The sequence below is a fragment of the Nelumbo nucifera genome, chromosome 4, assembly GCF_055504915.1.
Source record: "Nelumbo nucifera cultivar China Antique chromosome 4, China Antique-T2T, whole genome shotgun sequence".
Taxonomy (NCBI): domain Eukaryota; kingdom Viridiplantae; phylum Streptophyta; class Magnoliopsida; order Proteales; family Nelumbonaceae; genus Nelumbo; species Nelumbo nucifera.
Window position 1 is genome coordinate 41,847,859 of NC_142652.1, and position 18,608 is coordinate 41,866,466.

At 38.5% G+C, this 18,608-nt stretch overlaps 1 protein-coding gene across 2 annotated transcripts in view; it reads left to right on the top strand.

Annotated features, from left to right (window-relative positions):
- Positions 1-18,608, top strand: part of LOC104611037 (Protein kinase superfamily protein) — an 81,819-nt gene that overhangs the window by 14,370 nt on the left and 48,841 nt on the right. For both annotated transcript variants that reach the window (XM_010277951.3, XM_010277952.3), the window contains exons 3-6: positions 563-703; positions 824-894; positions 6,085-6,178; positions 8,776-8,853. In XM_010277951.3, the coding sequence (XP_010276253.1) occupies positions 563-703; positions 824-894; positions 6,085-6,178; positions 8,776-8,853 (384 nt within the window). The remainder of the gene's footprint in view (positions 1-562; positions 704-823; positions 895-6,084; positions 6,179-8,775; positions 8,854-18,608) is intronic.

The window sequence follows — 18,608 nt, forward strand, 5'->3', positions numbered from 1 at the left end:
TGTTCTTATCTATTGCTTTGCTGACTGAATTATCCATATGTTATGGCTGTACATATTTCTGGGTCTCTGGGAAGTATGGCTGTCTCAAAACAGAAAACTACTTACCTAGTTGAATTATTCATGGGCATGCTTGGGAATATATTGCTTGGTCTTTTGGAAGTATGGTTGTCTCAATAAGAAATCATATACGTGATTGAATTATTTGTGTGTAATGGGCATGTTCTGGGACATATTTCTGGGTCTCTAGGAAGCATGGTTCACTAAAGCAGAATATCATGTGTAATAGAGTCATGCTCAAGTAAATTAAAGTTTTATATCCATCATTAAAGAAACATATTCTTTGTTTTCTACACTTTTTTTTTGAGAAGATCATGTAATTTTCTTTAACAATAACAACAAAAAATTAAAATCATCAAAAAAAAAAATGCTAACAACACAGAATTAAGGAACGAGCAGGAGAGGTTGGCATGCTACTTAAAATAAAACTCTGGATCTAGTCAAAGAATGTTGCAATAGCATTGCTGTTTTTGGTGGTTAACTTTAAAAAGATGTGTGAATGTAGGTTCATCTACGCTCTGCCAAGAGGATTTTGAAATTATGTGAATCCAATAAAGGTTTCTATGTCAAAGCCGGTCAGTTTGTTGCAGCCTTGCGACATGTTCCAAAGGAGTACACATTAACTCTCTCCACTTTGCAGGACCAGGTATTTATTTGCTTTTCATGCATATGCGGACATTATCATTTGCAATAACTATTTGTGTAGATGAAAGTTAGTGGTCTCCTGATGAATTATTTTGCTACTTTGTTCTTTTTGATGCCTTAGGCAGTTCCCTGTCATTTTAAAGCCATTAAAGAAGTACTAGTTAACAATCTGGGACTGGATTTGTCTGAAATGTGAGTTTTCTTTACAGTAGCATTTTTTTTTATCAGAAAAAGAGAATTTAGTTATTTATTAATCTGAGATATAGATTACAGTTTCTTTATCTACTCTGCGCTCAAGAGTATTACAACATACAAAGAAATCCAGATTATGTAGATCAACATCCCACTGTTGTTTTACAGCTAGAGCTATAGTTTAGCCCAAAATAGAGTAGGTCTATCAACTCCCTGTTTTGCTAGAGTATCTGCCAGTCCATTCGCTGTCCTTTTAACCCATCTGAAAATAGAGTTAAATCTCTTAGCAAGAGAGTCAATCTCCCTGAAGGCAAATATGTACTTCCATGGTGCTGAGTTTACTTGCTTAGCCCAAGCAATGACCAGAAGTGATTCCCCCTCCACTTCCAATTCTCTAGCTTCTAATTGTTCTGCTAATTTCATGCCTTGTATGAGTGCCATTGTCTCTGCCTGAACCACATCTCCATACCCAATTGGTCATTTGGTCCTAAGAACAAAGCTACAGCTTTCTCATTGTAATTTTGAAATACTCCCCCTATTCCTACTCTCCCAGGGTTTCCAAGGGAGCTGCCATCAAAATTCACCTTCAAGTTATGTGGTTCTGGAGGTTTCCAATCCATCTTAGTAATCTCTTTATGTGTTCCCATCTGTGTTACTTCCTTCCATTTCCTCATTATATCATTTATTGAGATATCTTTGTATATGTCAATGGTTTTTACCCAGTATGCAGAGCTGATTTTAATTGTTTCAATTACTTCCTCTTTAGATCTGCTCTTGTCATTGAAAATCCTTTGGTTTCTTTCTTCCCAGATGGTCCAAACTACAGCTGCTCTTGTTACCTTCCATAAGCATTTCGCCCTTTTCTTCTGTAGCCATATAGAATTAGTATTGAATAAGTTAACCACATCTTGTGGGGTTCTCATCTACAACCAAAGAGTGAAGAAAATTAATCCCAAATGCAAGACACCAAAGAGCATGAGATTAGTAAATGAGGTAGGGTCTCACCACTAGCCAAACAGAGGATATAAACATGAGGAGATAGGCACTTAACTGGCCTTTACAGTAGCATTTTTATTTCTCAAAAAATCCATTGATATTTACCTGCAACATTCTTCTGCATGGTTTTTTCATTTTCAAATAGTCTTCTTGCTTTCTGTACATGGTCTCGTCTTGTACATGCTTGCCAAAGACCCTCCCGTAGCAGAGACACAGGATCAAACCTGTGGTATGGGTCTCATGTGCACCCTGCTCTGTCCTTGCTCGACTATTAAGATACCAAAAAAAAAATCTTATACATGGTTTTGCACTCAATGAAATACAATATCTACTACTTTAAAGAAGTACTTTATTTCTGCAATTATCAATGCCTTGTTTATTTATACTCAATTGTTTTATTTCCCAATTGAAAAGCAAAATCTAGGCCTTGTGAAACACATTTTTTTTTATGGAGTTTGGAGGCAATTATTTTTCTGTGGCCCTTCACTCTTTAAAGAGCCATGCAATATTTTTTGTACAACTTTGCTCTGTCGTTTTCTAACTGATGATGTAGATTTTTTATGGGCAGAACTCTTGTCACTACTATTTGGTCTAAAGCTTGCAAGTTCTCTAGACTTTACAGACAGTTTAGTGGGAGGTGACTCATGCATTATTGTGGAATGTCTAAGACATAATCCAGCACTATGGACTATGGAGATATAGGAAATGGTAAGGGAGGATGCAAATGAAGGACCCAAGGGCTAATGTTGGGTGGACTCCTAGTGAAGGGAATGACATGGCTGATACACTAACCAAACAAGGTGTGAATAGGGATCATATGTTTTGACTGTAAACAATGTACAAACATTTTAAAGGTCATTATCCAGTATTGGTCCCAGCTATCTGTGGTCTTGGGAGGGGGTGGACTGGATTTGGTCCTAGTCTTTGGCATCTTTTTTCTCTTGGCACGAAGTAGCTGCTCTGAGACTCAAAAATGCATTTCCATGCCATAGGATTTGCAAAGAGTACACCATTTACTAATTTCCTGTACTGTTACATCAGATTTGTGGGATTGGCTCTTGATTTTTGGATGCAGGTGGAATAGGCCAGCAGATATAAGCAGGCTTTTTGACCCTTCTGCCTTTGCTTGGTGCCATCGAAGAGGAAGAATAATGTGGAGGTTGCAAAAGCAGCACTGCTTTGGACAGTGTGGGAAGAAAGGAATTGCCAGAATATTCCAAGAGAGGGTGTGAAGCCTACAAGATCTGAAGGAATGTATTCTGTACAGGGCTATAGTGTGGCTAAAATCTCTGGACTTATTTCAGCAGTTCTCTTTGAAGACAAAGATGCACATGAGCTGGGTACCCCCACCTGAAGGTTTCATGAAGTTAAATTTTGATGGTAGTAGTCTGTGCAACCCAGGTCTGTCTGGGATGGGAGGGGTTATAAGGAATGTAAGTGGTTCTGTAGTTCTTCTATTTTCAGGTACTCTAGGTGAGGGGGACTCCACTAGGGCAGAATTGTTAGCTGCACTAGAAGGGGTACAGTTTGTTATACAACTAAGAGTGGAGCAGCTACTAATAGAAGGCGATTCTCAGGTAAACCAGAGGCTGCAGTTTGGTGCTTCAAAAATGAACTTAAAAGATTCAAATGCTTGACGAGGAATTTGTATGTTAGAATACAATGGGTAGGGAGATCTGCCAATGCTATGGCTGATTGTTTAGCCAAGCAAGATGCAATGAGGGAACATCTGTATTGGCATTTGGGCCCAGTTGCGATCGTTTTTAGTTTATGATGGGTTGGAGAGGTTGCAGCTCATGCCTCTCCTAGTGCATTCTGTAATAGTTCCTCTTGGTTTCTTCTATTAATAAATTCTTTCATTTATCAAAAAAAAAAAAAAACTGCATTTCCATGTTTGAAAGCCCAAGATTTTATCCTTAAGCCAAGTAATGGCCCTAATGTACAAACATTTTAGTACATCACTTGTACTAACTTTATGTTCTTTTCCATATATAAATAAAAGTTTTGGTATAGATTCAATGTGTCTAATCCCTACCCTCGGTGGCAATGTTATGTGCTGGTTGTTAAATTTCAAAGAGATGAAAAGCAGTTATGAGCTGATATTGGATATTTGGATTACTTGTCTTAGGTTGGAACTTAGTTCGTTCTGAGTTCTTGGTTGTTGAAAGAACCTCTATCTTCTGGTCAGTTTTAAATTTGTAGGATTTTGTAACTGAGGATTTATGCTGTTATTGATTTTGTAGTCTCCTATTGAGACACATATGTATTTTTTTTCTATCACACCATTTTCTCAGTTATCCTTTCTCTGTGTATTTTTAATATACTTGTCAATATTTTTTTTTTTGTTTACCATAAAAAGTATTATGTAAGAGTTGAGTCCATCTGGCTCTAAAAATCATGGGATGTGGGTTACGATGGATCCGATGACTGGGTACCCGTATACAGGCATGTCGTATACTGAATTATATGATTCTTGAGTAAGCAAGATATGTTTACTAATCTAGTTGCAATCAATTATTTTTTTATTTTTTTTTTGAGAAGTAGATGGAAAAATTTTATTAAAAGAGAAAAAAATGAGAAGACTGATTACAAGCAACAGCCAGGTTTTGAGATAACACCTGCCCAATCACAGAAATAAAACATAATTAAAAGCACAATACAGAGGGAACAAAAGAAAGCCACCCAAAACAAGAGCAATTAAAAATCTTCTTCAAGCATTTCGTCTTGTTCATCTCCTTCCTCATCCCACTCCTAATTATATTTTTATTGTTATATTTTATTTATAATTTATTATTTTATTTTATTCTATTATTGTTTTTTATTAGTTTTTTAATATTCTTTTGTTTTTGCTTATTATTTTAAAATTAATTTATTATTATTTAGTAATTAATATATTAGTATTTTATTATTACTTTAATTATAATATATTAATATTTTATTTGTACTTTATTATTATTATTATCTCATAAATAATATCTTTGTTTTTTATTATGAATTTATTAATATTTTATTCTACTATTTTTTATTTTATGAATATTTTATTACTATCTTAATTATTACTATACTCTGATTTTATTGTTATTGTTATCTTATTATTACTTCCACAATATTTATTATTTAATTGTTAATGTTTTATTATTATTATTTTATTACTTTAATTTATACTTTATTATTGTTATATTTAATAATTAATATCTTTGTTTGTTATTATTAGTATTTTATTAGTATTTTATTATAGTACTATTATTATTACTATTGTACTAATATTTTGTTAATAATTTATTAATTTTTTATTGCGATTGTTATTATCTTGTTATTAAGTTAGTAATATTGTATTATTTCATTAATATTAGGTTCTGGGGGGCTTTTTGTCATCGGGTTTTTAATTCTTCATATACTTTGGAATGGGAATCCCATTCCCTGGAGGGGGGGGGGGGGTTGGAATGGCCATTCCCCCTAGAATGGGAATCGGAATCCCATTCTTCCTGTCAAATAAACGGTTGGAACCGGAATGGGCCATTCCTTTTCCGATCCCAGGCACCCATTCCTGGAAACCAAATGGATCCTTAATATAATGATGGCTCATGGGGTGTCTAGTTTACTCAGGCTGAAAATTCTTCTCTGTGATCATTTGAAGCACCATTAGATCTTGACTGGCAATCAGATGGCTATTGACATCTGTTCAATATGACTGAACCAAAGATATTGAGTCGGTATACATTTGATATTGAGTCAGTATACATTTGACCAAGAAAAAGGTTTTTCCTGGAAAAGTATGTCCACCCTTTGTGAGGTCAAAGTGTTGACTTACTGATGTACTCAGAAAAGAATGGTTAGAATGTAATGTTGTATACACCTGGTAATAAACAGGGATATTGTTGTAGAGGAAGGGATTGGAGTACCTTTCTAAACATTGTCCAAAAATCCTTTGAGTTCACTGAAACTGTGGTTGGTGGTATGGTCATTCAGGTCTTTGTTTGGAAACTACTTTCTTACACTGAAACTGTGGTTGGTGGTATTCTATGGTTTCCCACTACGAATTGCTTAACGAGTTTACCTCTCCATGTAGATTTCATTTTGTTGTTATCTAATGTTTCCTTTTGAAAGAAAAATGTTTGTCCATACCACTATTTTGGTTTTAGTTATTTCTTGGAAGGCTAACATCTGATTTTTAATTTCTTGAGTAAACACCAGATTTTTGTCATTTGATGAACAACCAATTGCTGCTGCATCAATTGCTCAAGTTCACCGTGCATTGTTGAAAGATAATCAGGAAGTAGCCATTAAGGTTTGTTATTTTTTGGGCCCTTATCGAGTCCATTTGGATGATTGTACATAATCTCTTTGTGCAAGGTTGTTCTTATTTGGTATGATTTTCAAAAAAAAAAAAGTTTTTTTTTAATATTTGGAATCAGCATAAGAAAAAGAATTTTCATTTTTTTTTGACTTCTACTGTACATTGTATTTCATATTTTAGTCCTATTTGCAATGTAGGTCTATAACTTTCATTGAGATATTTTAGTTGGCATTTAACAAAATGGCAAAAATATCTCAGTTGATAACGAACAATTTTGTGATCCAAAGCTGCTATTTTTTTGATTGGCAAAAGTGAAACATCATCATCCTTATCCCAACTATATGAGGTTGGCTACATAAATCCTGTTTTACCAATCCATTTTATTTAATGCCATATCAACTGTAGAACATATGGAAATAACAACTTCAGACACTATTTTACTCCTGTGCACAATATGGAAGGGAAAATCAGATCTTTTATTAACAGGAGGGTATGAGCTTCTACAATGTTCACTTAACTGACATGTAGAACATTCCAATGTAGCAACAGACACTGACTTGAACAGGTATGGAAATAACAACTTCAAAGATGCAAAGGACAAAACCCATTGAACAGACTAGTGGGTGTTAGTGGATTACTATTTTACCTTTTGTTCTATTCAACCCATTTTTCAATATTTCAGAAATACCCCTGTTATTATTTGACTCAAAACCCATTTTTCAGCTTCCTTGAAGTACTTTCAAGCAGTACAATGAGAGAAAAATGTCTCCCAACATGTAGAAATCTTACATACAAGGCAGTTGGGCTCTTAAGGGTATTTTAGTCATAAAAATATGTTTAATAAGGCTGACTCTCCCTTCAGGGGCAGTTCGGTCATGAAAATTTCATATATGCTGATGTGGACAGCTTCTGTCAATGAACACTACGGTGCTCTATTGGATGATGAGTTTTAGAAAACAAAAACTCACTGGCATGGGGTTCCCTGGACATTTTGAAAAGTAATGGTGAGTTTAAGGGAAATGCTGAAAAGTCATGGTGAGTTTTAGACAATTTCCCTTTTCTTTTTCTTGCTTCCATGTCATCTCTACTCTCCACCCCTTCCCCTCCACATGTTACCCACCAAGCCAAGTCAGCATCGTCTCCAACCTTCACACAACTCTATAACAGTGCCTCAGCTTCGGTTGCCACCCAAACTTTATGCCAGACACCTTCTACAAGTAAGTCAATTGAGCGAGGAATGGCTTCTACAAGTAAATCAACTATATTCATCGCTTCCAAGACTCCCCTGCAAGCTATTGTGACTTTGTCCAAGATAGACTCAGACCACAAGTTGGACGGAGGGCCCAGAATGTTCGGGGTGATACTTCCCTCCTTAACAGTCTTCTCATTATAGGAAGGATACTAGTTTTCAACATAACCAGACCTTCATTGGTCTCCGAAGTGCAAAAACTGAGTTTAGTTCTCCCCCCCAAGATGACTTTATTCGGTTCGAAAGGCTTGAGTGTAACTGTGTCTTTCAGATCCAGTTTACTTGCAACTGCATTCAGACTCTCTTTCCAATCTTTTTATTTTTGGTAGAGACTACCATTTTTTTGCTCCTAGTTTTCACTTCCTCCTTTTACAGCCATCCTTGGGGGCCATTGTAAGGCATACAAATGTATCTCCAGGTCTATCTTCTCCGCTCTGATTTCTTCCATTTTCTGTAACCTTTCCTCCTGGCTCTCCTGCTGCCTTCCCCCTTCTTCCAGAATCTTGTCAAACCTTTGATCATCAACAAGCCTAATTATATATATTCCTGCAACAGATCGGCTATGGCTTTCCATCCAGAACTGTTTCTAACCTTTTATTATCAACAAGCGTAATTAGATATTCTTGTAACAAATCTGCTATGGCTTTCCATTCAGAACTTTTTCTTCCCTTTGGAAAGCAATCACTTGTCTTTGCCCCTCACCAAACTGTTCTGTTAGCATCAGGAAGCCATCCCTTAAGTTCTTTCTGTGTTCCACCTGGTAAAGCCTGCCTTCCATCTGTTAACTTTCCTAGCCATAACAGTGAAAATGCTCAAAATAGAATTTGGAAGGGTTGTCAAGAATGAATGGATCCTCACCCCAAAGAGCCTCCTTTATATTAATAAGGATGTACAATTACAATAATTCCCTTACGGGGCAGTATACAAAGTACAACAAGGACTATGATAATAAATGTGTTGGTTTCACTGTTTTGGGGTTGATTATTTTGTTTATCTTGGTTTTATGTGAGAGTGTTTCCTCAACACTCTTCATTGTAGTCTGATCATAATATTTTTACCTTTACCTTTTAAAAAGTGTTTTTTCTCCTTTGTTATTAAAATAGCAATAGGGATATTTGCTTCTGCTTCTACTTTCTTTTTATAAAATGATAAAAGGAAAAACCAGGTAAGGATGGCTTCCTTATATGCTCTTTGTATCATGCATTATATTGCTAATTGCTGTGGCACACTGGCATATACTTATTGGAGGAAATCAGGAGATGTTTGGCTGGAATAACCGGTTAATTATGAAAATATCACCAATTTATTCTATGCAAGTTTCTCTCATTGTGACTGCCAGGTACAATACCCAGGTTTAGAGCAACATATGAAAATAGATATTACAACCATGGCTATCCTCTCAAACTGCGTAGCCTGGGTATTTTCCTTATTTCGTTCTTTTCCTTGAGATGGTATTTTCTTTATGTTTTTGTTTTATTTATCATGTCTATCTATGATATACTTCAGATGATAAACGATGACTTCCATTTTTAATCTTTCCTGAGATGTATATGATGCTGATTGTGTTGTTTCCTGAGATATATATGTTATTGATTGTGATGTTTTCTCCCCTGCAAGATTTTGAGTTTTTGAACGTTTGATAGATGTTGAAATAGCAACAGCAATAAGTTCCATTGAGGCATTTAACCTCAAAGCATAAAAATAAAATACTCACAGATTCTGTTACACTTTTGTTTAATGTTCTATTCATCTCTCTTTTGAATCTTTTAGTCATTAGATGTATGCTACATTGACCACACAAGAAAATTGCATCAAGACATTTAGTATTGAACTGTAGAAGTAATACTTGACAGTGAGAGTTCATGCCCTAGTTTATTGTTTGTGAAAGATCTAAGCTTCAAACTTTATGGAGATTAAGAATTACAGTGAGACCAACAAGAATTCTTTGCAAAGGAGATAGAGAAGCAAGGTTTTTCCATGGTGCAAAGATGGAGGAGACAAATAAAGGTAGAAGTGAAGACCTTCCCATTAGGAATCAGGTCCAGAGGCATCCCAACTCTAAAGATAAGAGAATTGAGGATGGAAACAGTGTTGCTGGTAGGTGAAGCTGCTCTAAGTGTCACGGGTTTTCTTGATGGAACAGCATTTACAAAGAAAGTGGTGGACTGGAAAGCAAAGCAGGAAGGAAACAGTGGAAGTAATGTGGGAGTGGAAACAGTGGAAGAAAGTGGTGGACTGGAAGCAAAGCATTTACAAAGAGGATGGAAACAGTGGATGGATGAAGATACATTGCAGGAAGGAGGAAGAATTCTAATGGAAGTAATGTGGGAGTGGTTGAATAATTTGGAAAAGGGAAGAATGAATTGGTTTTCTTCCCAGTGGGTAAAAGAGCATTAGGTTGGGAAGGAACTTCCAAATTATTTCAAGAATACCTGCAGGAATTAATATAATATAAGTTGAGGAAGGAAAAAAAGAGCAAAAGTGAAGAGGGATGTGGAGAATAGAAGAATGATGAAGTGGAGTCTGAATATTGATGTAAGTGCTTGAGAACCTTCTGAGATGGTAGCAGTGAAAGTAACCCAGGACTGTTTGGCATTGGCGGAACTTTTAGGGGTGAAGAGGGGAGAGTCGTTGCTTTGTTTTCTGATCCTATTGTTGTTGGTGACTCAGTCCAGGCTGAGATCTTGGCAGTGATGGAAGGGATAAAGAAGGCTAAGGAGTTGAACTGTAGCAAGCTCATTGTTGAAGGGGATTAAAAAATGGTTATAGGATGGCTGCAAAAGAAGAAAATGGTGTATGGAAGTTTGCTAATGAAAAAAGTGTCAGTGCAGTTCGAAATTGAAAAGTTGAACAGATCTGTGTTGTGTCTAAGTGAGTTGGCCACGCCAAGAGAAAGGTAATATTAATGAAAAGTAAAAGGACAAATCTGCCCCTAGTATACAAGATGTATAATACACAGTGAAAGAATGAAGAAATATGTACAACAAGAAGGGAAATTACAATATTAACCCTCATTTTCCCTATCTCTAGACTCCCCCTCAAACTGATGCAAGATACTAACATCAGTTTGCTCATGAGAAAGGAACGTCTGGCTCCAGTCATACTAATAGCTTTGGTGAGGATGTCTACCAGTTGAAGGTTGGAAGATACATGAAGAACTGAAATGCAGAGCCAGAAGTGAGAAGATCCTTGATAAAGTGACAATCCACTTCAATATGCTTCGTTCTCTCATGGGAAACAGGATTGGAAGCAATCTTGATTGCACAAGATTGTCAGCAAATAGGGGCACTAGAGATGATTGATCAAGATTATGATCCTGTAGGAGAGACTGGAGCCAAATGATTTCACTACATGTTGAGGACATGGCTCAATATTTTGCTCCTCTGGATGATTTAGAAACTGTCTGCTGCTTCTTACATTTCTAGGAGATAAGAGATGCATCCATAAAGATGCACCATCTTGTAGTGGACTGTCTAGTATCTAGACAACCAGCCCAGTAAACATTGACATAGACATAGTTTTCAAGGCGCCAAGGCGAGGCTAGGCGACAGGGGGCGCCTAGTCGCCTAGTTGCCTAGGCGGGCACCTAGGCAACGCCTAGGCAATGAATTTTTTTTAAGTAAAACCATATATCCTATGGTAGTTCCCTAGGTTCCATCTTTCCTTAATAATTATTCATAATTTTCATAAGAAAAGTATAAGTTTTATGTTTAAGTCTAAAAAATCAACATTTTATGAGAAGAAAAATAACAAAGTAAAGAAAATTCAAAAATATAGGGGCTGAACCCCTACTTTTGTTATAGGAAAGAAGAAGAGAAAAGGTGGAAGAAGAAGAAGAAAATGTGTTGATTAGACAAAATTTTAAGTTCTTCCTTTGCTTATAGGTTCAGGTTTTGAAAATTTTGAGGGTTCAATCAAGGATCAAAATTTCGATACGATACGCCCCATATCGGGTGTATTGTATTATATCTTTGGGGTCCCGATACCTGTTTACAGGTGTTTTTGGGGGACCCATTTCTTTAAATAATATATATATATATATATTTAAAAATGAAATTGGAAACCAAAGAAAAAAAAATAGGGGGAGTATCGTTATAAGTACCGATACACCTTTGCCAATACACAAAGGTGTATCAATACTGTGAACCATGGGTTCAATACAGCAGTTAGCAATGTTGCATTGATTAAACCCTAAGAAAATAAGAAAATAATAAAAAGAAATTAGTATATAAACACATAAAATGAATATTCTAGTTTAATAATGTCTATTTTATAATTATAATGTCAAAAAATTAAAAATATAAAAGTATTTTATAACCCAGTGCACAAAACTGCTAGGCGACTGGGCGAGGCATGCCTCCAAGGGCGCCTTGTCGCCTAGGCGTCGCCTTGACAACTATGGACATAGGCTGATATCTGAAGACATGAAGAGGAAGGAAAGAACATGCCATAATAAGCAGTTCCCCCAACATAGCGAATGATACGAAGTACAACTGTCATATGATATTGGCGAGGGGCTGAAACAAACTGGTTGACTATCTGGACAACATAGTCATTGTGAGATAAGTAAGACTCCCCACAAGTTGAGGATAAAAAGTGGCATCCTCTAAGAGTGGATCATCATCCTTGCTCAACTTCAGATTAAGTTCCAACTGTGTATCAACTGTCTTAGTGTCAGTAAGATGAGCAAGCTTAGCCAAGTCAGTGGCATATTTTTGTTGATTAAGAAAGTAGCCACTGGAATTGTAGTGCACTTCGAAGCCCAGAAAGTATGTTACTGGTCCAAGATCCTTCATTTTGAAGGATTGACTAAGAAGAAGTTTCAGCTGATGTGTACCATCTTGGTCATCCTTGGTGATGAGAATATCATCAACATAAAGTAGCAATAGTGTGATACCTTGAGGGCGATGTGAGGTGAAAATAGAGTAGTCTTAGGAGCTTTAAGTGAATGCAGCATTAGTAATATCAGATCTAAATCTCTCAAACAAGGCACGAGGAGCTTGTTTGAGACCATAAAGGGACTTCTTGAGGTGGCAAACAAGATGTGGATCAACACAATAGCCTGGAGGAGATTTCATATAAACTAGCTCCTTTAAATCTCCATGTAGAAAAGCATTTTTGACATCCATCTGATGAATAATCCAACTTTTCACAGCTGAAATAGCAAGGAGGAGATGAATTGTGGTCATCTTGGCAATTGGAGCAAATGCCTCCTCACGGTCAATTCCATACTCTTTCTTGAATTCTTGTGAAACAAATCTAGCCTTGTATCTGTCCAAGCTACCATCAGACTTTAATTTAATTGAATACACCCACCGACTTGCAATGATTGAAGCATTGGGAGGAGTAGAAACTAACTCCCAAGTGTCATTCTCTAAAAGAGCATCAATCTCAGTGTCCATGGCATCTCTCTAGTGTGTGTGAGCAATGGCTTTCTTGTAGGATCTTGGAATATCTGTGACATACAAAGGCCTTTCTTGCATGCGGAATGGCGGTGGAGGAAAGTTTTAGGCTGGCGGGGAGGTGGAGAAAAGATCTGAGCATTGAAACGAAGAGATTCATCTTCGAGCAGGGACGAGCAAGGGGTAAAGAGTACCTGAAAGTCAGGGAAGGTAGCAGGGCTACGATCCTTTTACCAAAGGAAGCCTGTTTCTGGCTGAAAGGCTTCGTAGATGGAACAGTTAACTCAATCAAGGCAGAAGGGTGGAAAAATTCTTTCGGCTACTCTGGAAAAAGATACGAAGTGGTTCTGAAGAGGAACAAGAGAGGCTGGTTTTTCACAGTTTCAGAACACTTTGGCATTAATAAAAAACAGACGATTTGCGTGCCTGAAGGTCTGAGGAAAGAAGGGTGGGGCTCCTTTGCTAGTAGTCTTCAATCTTTCCTCTTGAAAGTTGAGAGTGAGGCAGCAGAAGAATCACCGAAGGGAAGTAACTCCTCCTCCCAGTGGTTACCTAATACCAACCTGGACCAGACCCCTGTCTGTTAAGAAGTAATGGTAGCAAGCTCAACTGTACGTCGGAGATTAACAGTTGAAGAAGGAAGGAAAAATTGGGAGCACAGAATGGTTCTAACAGTTGAAAGGGAAGTAAAGGACTGGACAAAAATCCTAGGTTCAGTGGCACAAAAGTTAAAGTTGGAAGGTGATGCTATACTTTTGCCTTTCTCTGAGAAGAAAGCTATCCTGGAAGTTGATGTTTAGAAGTGGAGCTTCAACACGATACAGATCGATGGAGGATTGGTACAGATACAAGAATGGGTCGCAATCTGTAATGAAATTGAACCAGAAGAAGGTAGCTTTCGGATTAAGTTTCTAGGACTTCCTTTCACCTCTGGAACGAAACAACTTTTGAAAAAATAGCAAAAACCTTAGGTGGAGTAGTGTTGGAGATAAACCAGAGGAGCTTGCGAGCAGTGGAACTTAGAGTTGCAGGATTGAAACCAGAACAAGTGCCCTGTTCGATTGAGATATGCTCGGATGGTGCCTGGTACAAAGTTTGGATTGCCTCAGAAGCTGAGGCGTCGCTGTGGGGAAGACGAACAGCTGAAAAGGGAGATGCTGAGGTGGCCGGTTGGAGTACACGTGGCTTTCAGGGGCTGAAGAAGAAGACTGGTACAATGAAAACAGAAGGGGAACAGTCGCAGGAGGTTAAACAGTCCCAAAGCACTCCATTTAAAGCAATTAATACAAATTTTTTTGAACTAAAGACTTTTGGCTATGATCGACAGTCCTATGCTGATGTGGCAAGAAGGGGTTTGGGTTCGGATGGTAATAACCAGGGCGCACACTCTGAGCCGGTTTGAAGATTGGGTGAGCCGGATAGCATAAACACTCTTAGAGGCCCATGTGACACTTTAAGTTGTCACGTGGGTTGGGAAAGAAAGAGGGAGATGATAGTTGAAAAATCCCATCTATCATCTTCCAAAACTGTGCTGGCTGAACTGAATCAAAAGGAAAAATGCCGAACAGAGAGAGAAACTCGATCTCTGTGTTGGGTCCCTTGACTGGGTGTTGAGGAACAGGAAAGTAGGGCTGTAGATTGCCCTAATCCGCGCTGAGGGATAAGAAAGAAGAGAGGGATGTAGAAGACCAAGGGTGGATAAGCTGTGGTTTAGACAGTGACTTTGAGGAGGAGAGTTCAGATGACATCTCAAGTTTTGGAAGCTTGGAAGATGAAGGATCTCAAGAGGACTATAATGGGGAGTCCCTAAACTTGGACCGCCTATTCCATGGAGATTTAGTGGGAGAACAAGAAGGGAACGAGGAGGCAGAGATGCACAACACAAAGGCTGAAAATAGAGAGACTCACAATCAAAGAGGTGGGGGGCAATTCTGGTGCCCAGAACTGGAAAAGCCTCTCTCAAGCGCTAGTACTGTATGGAAAACTGAGGTGTTAGCTTACGTTAACCCAGAACTGAGCAAGAATACATCACAAAATGGTAAACAATTGGGTAAGGGGAGCAGTCATTATGAAAACAGAATGACGGGGAATATTTCCCTCCAAAACGAGGAGACAGAAAACTCCAATTTTGACATACAGGGCTTGACAACCATCTGTCCGCCTACAATCCCAATTTCCTTTGCCCAGCCGAACCCAGGTAACCTTGCTAACCCTATTCATTTAGCTTTTGCTACTGATGTGGCTTCTGTTTCTCTTGTTCCAGATTCCATTCCCAGTTCAGTCTCAGAAGCCCATGAGGAGGCCACACTGAGTCCTCAAGGTAAGAAGGGGGGAGAGGTGACGGTGGAGGGAACTTTAAGGGAAGAAAGAATATGGGGAATCATTGAGAGCATAATGGGTGAAATCGAGAAAAATGAGCTACAAAGGAGAGTTACAAATGAGTCTGAGCTGGTGTGCAATGAGGAGGAGTTTAGAATGGAGGAGAGGACTAGTTATGGAAAGAACAGAAATGAAAAAGGGAAGGAGACTAGGAAGGATGATTCGATAGCTGAATTTGTTGGAAAGCTGGGGTGTAAGCTGAAGAATCTAAATGATCTAAAAGTTTCCCTAATAAAAAGAAAGGAGGAGAGCAAGATTAAGAAAAGAAAATTGAGTGAAGTGGAGAGATTAAAGAGAGATATCGAGAGGGATAATAAGTTTGGGGTGAGAGGGGATAGAAGGAAAGGATTCAAATAGATATCTGGTGGTTTTTTAGGGTTAAATTCTAAAGTTGAGATGAGAATTCTAAGCTGGAATGTGAGGGGATTGGGTAATGCAAGGAAGAGAGCAACTATCAAAGAAGTAATTAGGAAGTTCAATCCGGATGTGGTGTTAATCCAAGAGTCCAAGAGAATGGACTTTGATAGTAGATGGGCAAGAAGTGTCTGGAGTTCTAAAGGGATAATGCAAGGAAGAGAGCAACTATCAAAGAAGTAATTAGGAAATTCAATCCGGATGTGGTGTTAATCCAGGAGTCCAAGAGAATGGACTTTGATAGTAGATGGGCAAGAAGTGTTTGGAGTTCTAAAGGGATAAAGTGGGTGGCTACTCCATCTTGGGGAGCCTCGGGTGGGATCATAACATTGTGGAAGGAAGATGTGGTGGTAGGTTTGGAAGAACTGATAGGGAATCATCTTTCAATTTCTATGAAATTCAGGCAGGTGGAAGATGGTTTTGAATGGGTACTAACAAATGTATATGGCCTCAGTGATTATAGGAAGAGGAAGAGGCTATGGGAAGAATTGAGTGATATTAGGGGCCTGTGGGAAGGACTTTGGTGTGTGTGGGGGGGGCTTTAATGTTGTAAGATTCATAGAGGAAACCAACAATCCCAAACAGAGAGTAACAACCAGCATGAGAAATTTCAATCAATTTGTGGATACTTTTGAGCTCAAGGAATTACCGATCCAAAGCAATATCTACACTTGGTCCAACCTTCAATCTAACCCAATCTGCTCTTAGTTAGATAGATTCTTGTTCTCAACAGATTGGGAGGAGCATTGGAGGAACCTAAATTCTAGAGCACTCCCTAGATTCACTTCAAATCATTGGCCTATAGTGTTGTGTAAGGAGGACTTAAGAGGAGGTGGACCTGCTCCTTTTAGGTTTGAGAATATGTGGTTGATCCATCCAGAATTCATAGAGAAGATCAAAGAATGGTGGGAACAACACAATCCGTCAGTTGAATGGGAGGGGATGAGATTCCACAAAAAGATTCAATTCCTAAAATCTCAAATAAAGGAGTGGAACCGTCTGGAATTTGGAAGAGTGGAGGAAAGAAAGAAGATTTTAATGGAGCAAATTGAGGAACTAGACTTGAAGGAGGAAAGGGGTTCTTTTGGAGAAGAAGACAGAGAATTGAGATGGAGGGTTAGAAAGCAACTGGAGGATCTCTTATTGCAGGAAGAGATAAGTTGGAGACAAAAGTCTAGATGTAAATGGTTAAAGGAGGGAGGCAGAAACACTAGATTTTTTCACTCTGTGGCATACACTAAAAGAAGGAAGAATATCATTTCTAAGCTAGAAGTTGATGGAGCTGTTCTTTCCCAACCAGCACAAATAGCAGAGGCTTTTGCAACCCATTTTAAATCAATTTTTGGAAGGCCTCTAAATGAGAGGATTTGGGTGGAGGGGCTGGAATGGCCAACTCTTAGTTTAGAAACCAGAGTGGGGTTAGAGAAAAACTTTGACTTAGAGGAGATAAAGGAAACAATATTTTCAATGGATAGAACGAAAGCTCCAGGCCCAGATGGATTTACAATGGCATTTTACCAGGATTGTTGGGATATTGTGAAGAAGGACCTAGTGTTGGTTTTTGAGGAGTTCCACAGGAGGGGAATCATTAATCCGGGTTTAAACTCTACATTCATTGCATTGGTCCCTAAGAAGAAAGAGGCATCACATCCAAGGGATTTCAGGCCGATTAGTTTGGTGAATAGTCTGTACAAGATAATTGCAAAAGTCTTGTCTCTAAGAATTAAGAAAGTTCTTCCAGCCATTATCACACCCAATCAAGGAGCTTTTGTGAAGGGACGACAGATCACAAATCAAATTTTGATTGCAAATGAGAGCTTAGAGAATTTTAGGAAATCCAAGAAAAAGGTAGTGGTGCGCAAACTAGACTTAGAGAAGGCTTATGACCCAGTTGACTGGTCCTTCTTGGTGGAGGTAATGAAAAGTTTTGGTTTTGGAGATAGATGGTGTAGATGGATCTGGGGTTGTATCACGAGTTGCCTTTACTCGATATTGGTGAATGGAACTGCGGTGAATTTCTTTCCGGCCATGAGAGCAATAAGACAAGGTGATCCGCTCTCCCCCTTTCTCTTTACTCTGATTGCAGATGTCCTGGGGAGACTGATACACACTTGCACACTTGCAGATGTGTGGAAGGGGGGAAGTACGGCTTACACACTTGCAGTTTGCAGATGACACAATCCTATTTTGTGAGGGTGGGGATATAAGATGGATCAGAAACCTAAAACTGACAATACAACTTTTTGAGCAGATGTCTAATCTTAAAGTGAACTTCGATAAGAGTTGTGTGGTGGGAGTGAATTTGGAGGAAAGGGAAGTAAGTGATTGTGCAGGGGTGTTAGGGTGCGCTATCTCGGAGTGGCCTATCACTTATTTGGGCCTCCCCCTAGGAGATAACCCCAAGAATGAAAGCTTTTGGAACCCGGTAGTAGAGGGATTTGAGAAAAGGCTTGCTTCTTGGAGGAAAAAGTATCATTCTCTTGGGGGGAGAATCACCTTGATTAGGTCTACCCTTTCCAACCTTCCTATTTACTTCATGCCAGTGTTTAAGACTCCTACAAAGGTCTCAAACAGGATAGAAAAATTAATGAGGGATTTTTTATGGGAACCAGGAGTGGAGAAGAAAGACCATAGGGTGAGGTGGGAAGTGGTACATAGGAACAAGAAGCTAGGGGGCTTGGGATTGGGAATATTAGGAAAAGGAACCTGGCATTATTGGGGAAATGGTTGTGGAGATTCCCATTGGAAAGGGACAAATGTGGACGAAGATTGTGGCTAGCATACATGGGCTGGGTGAGAATGACTGGGATCCTGGAATTTTGGCAAGGACTACTGCCGCATCCCCGTGGAAAGCCATTCATTATCTGCTTCCAGTGTTATCCCCTTGGATCAGGTACGATTTGAACTCTGGTAATCGAATAAAATTCTGGGAGCAAATTTGGGTTGGGGACCTACCCCTGAAAGACCAATTTTCCAT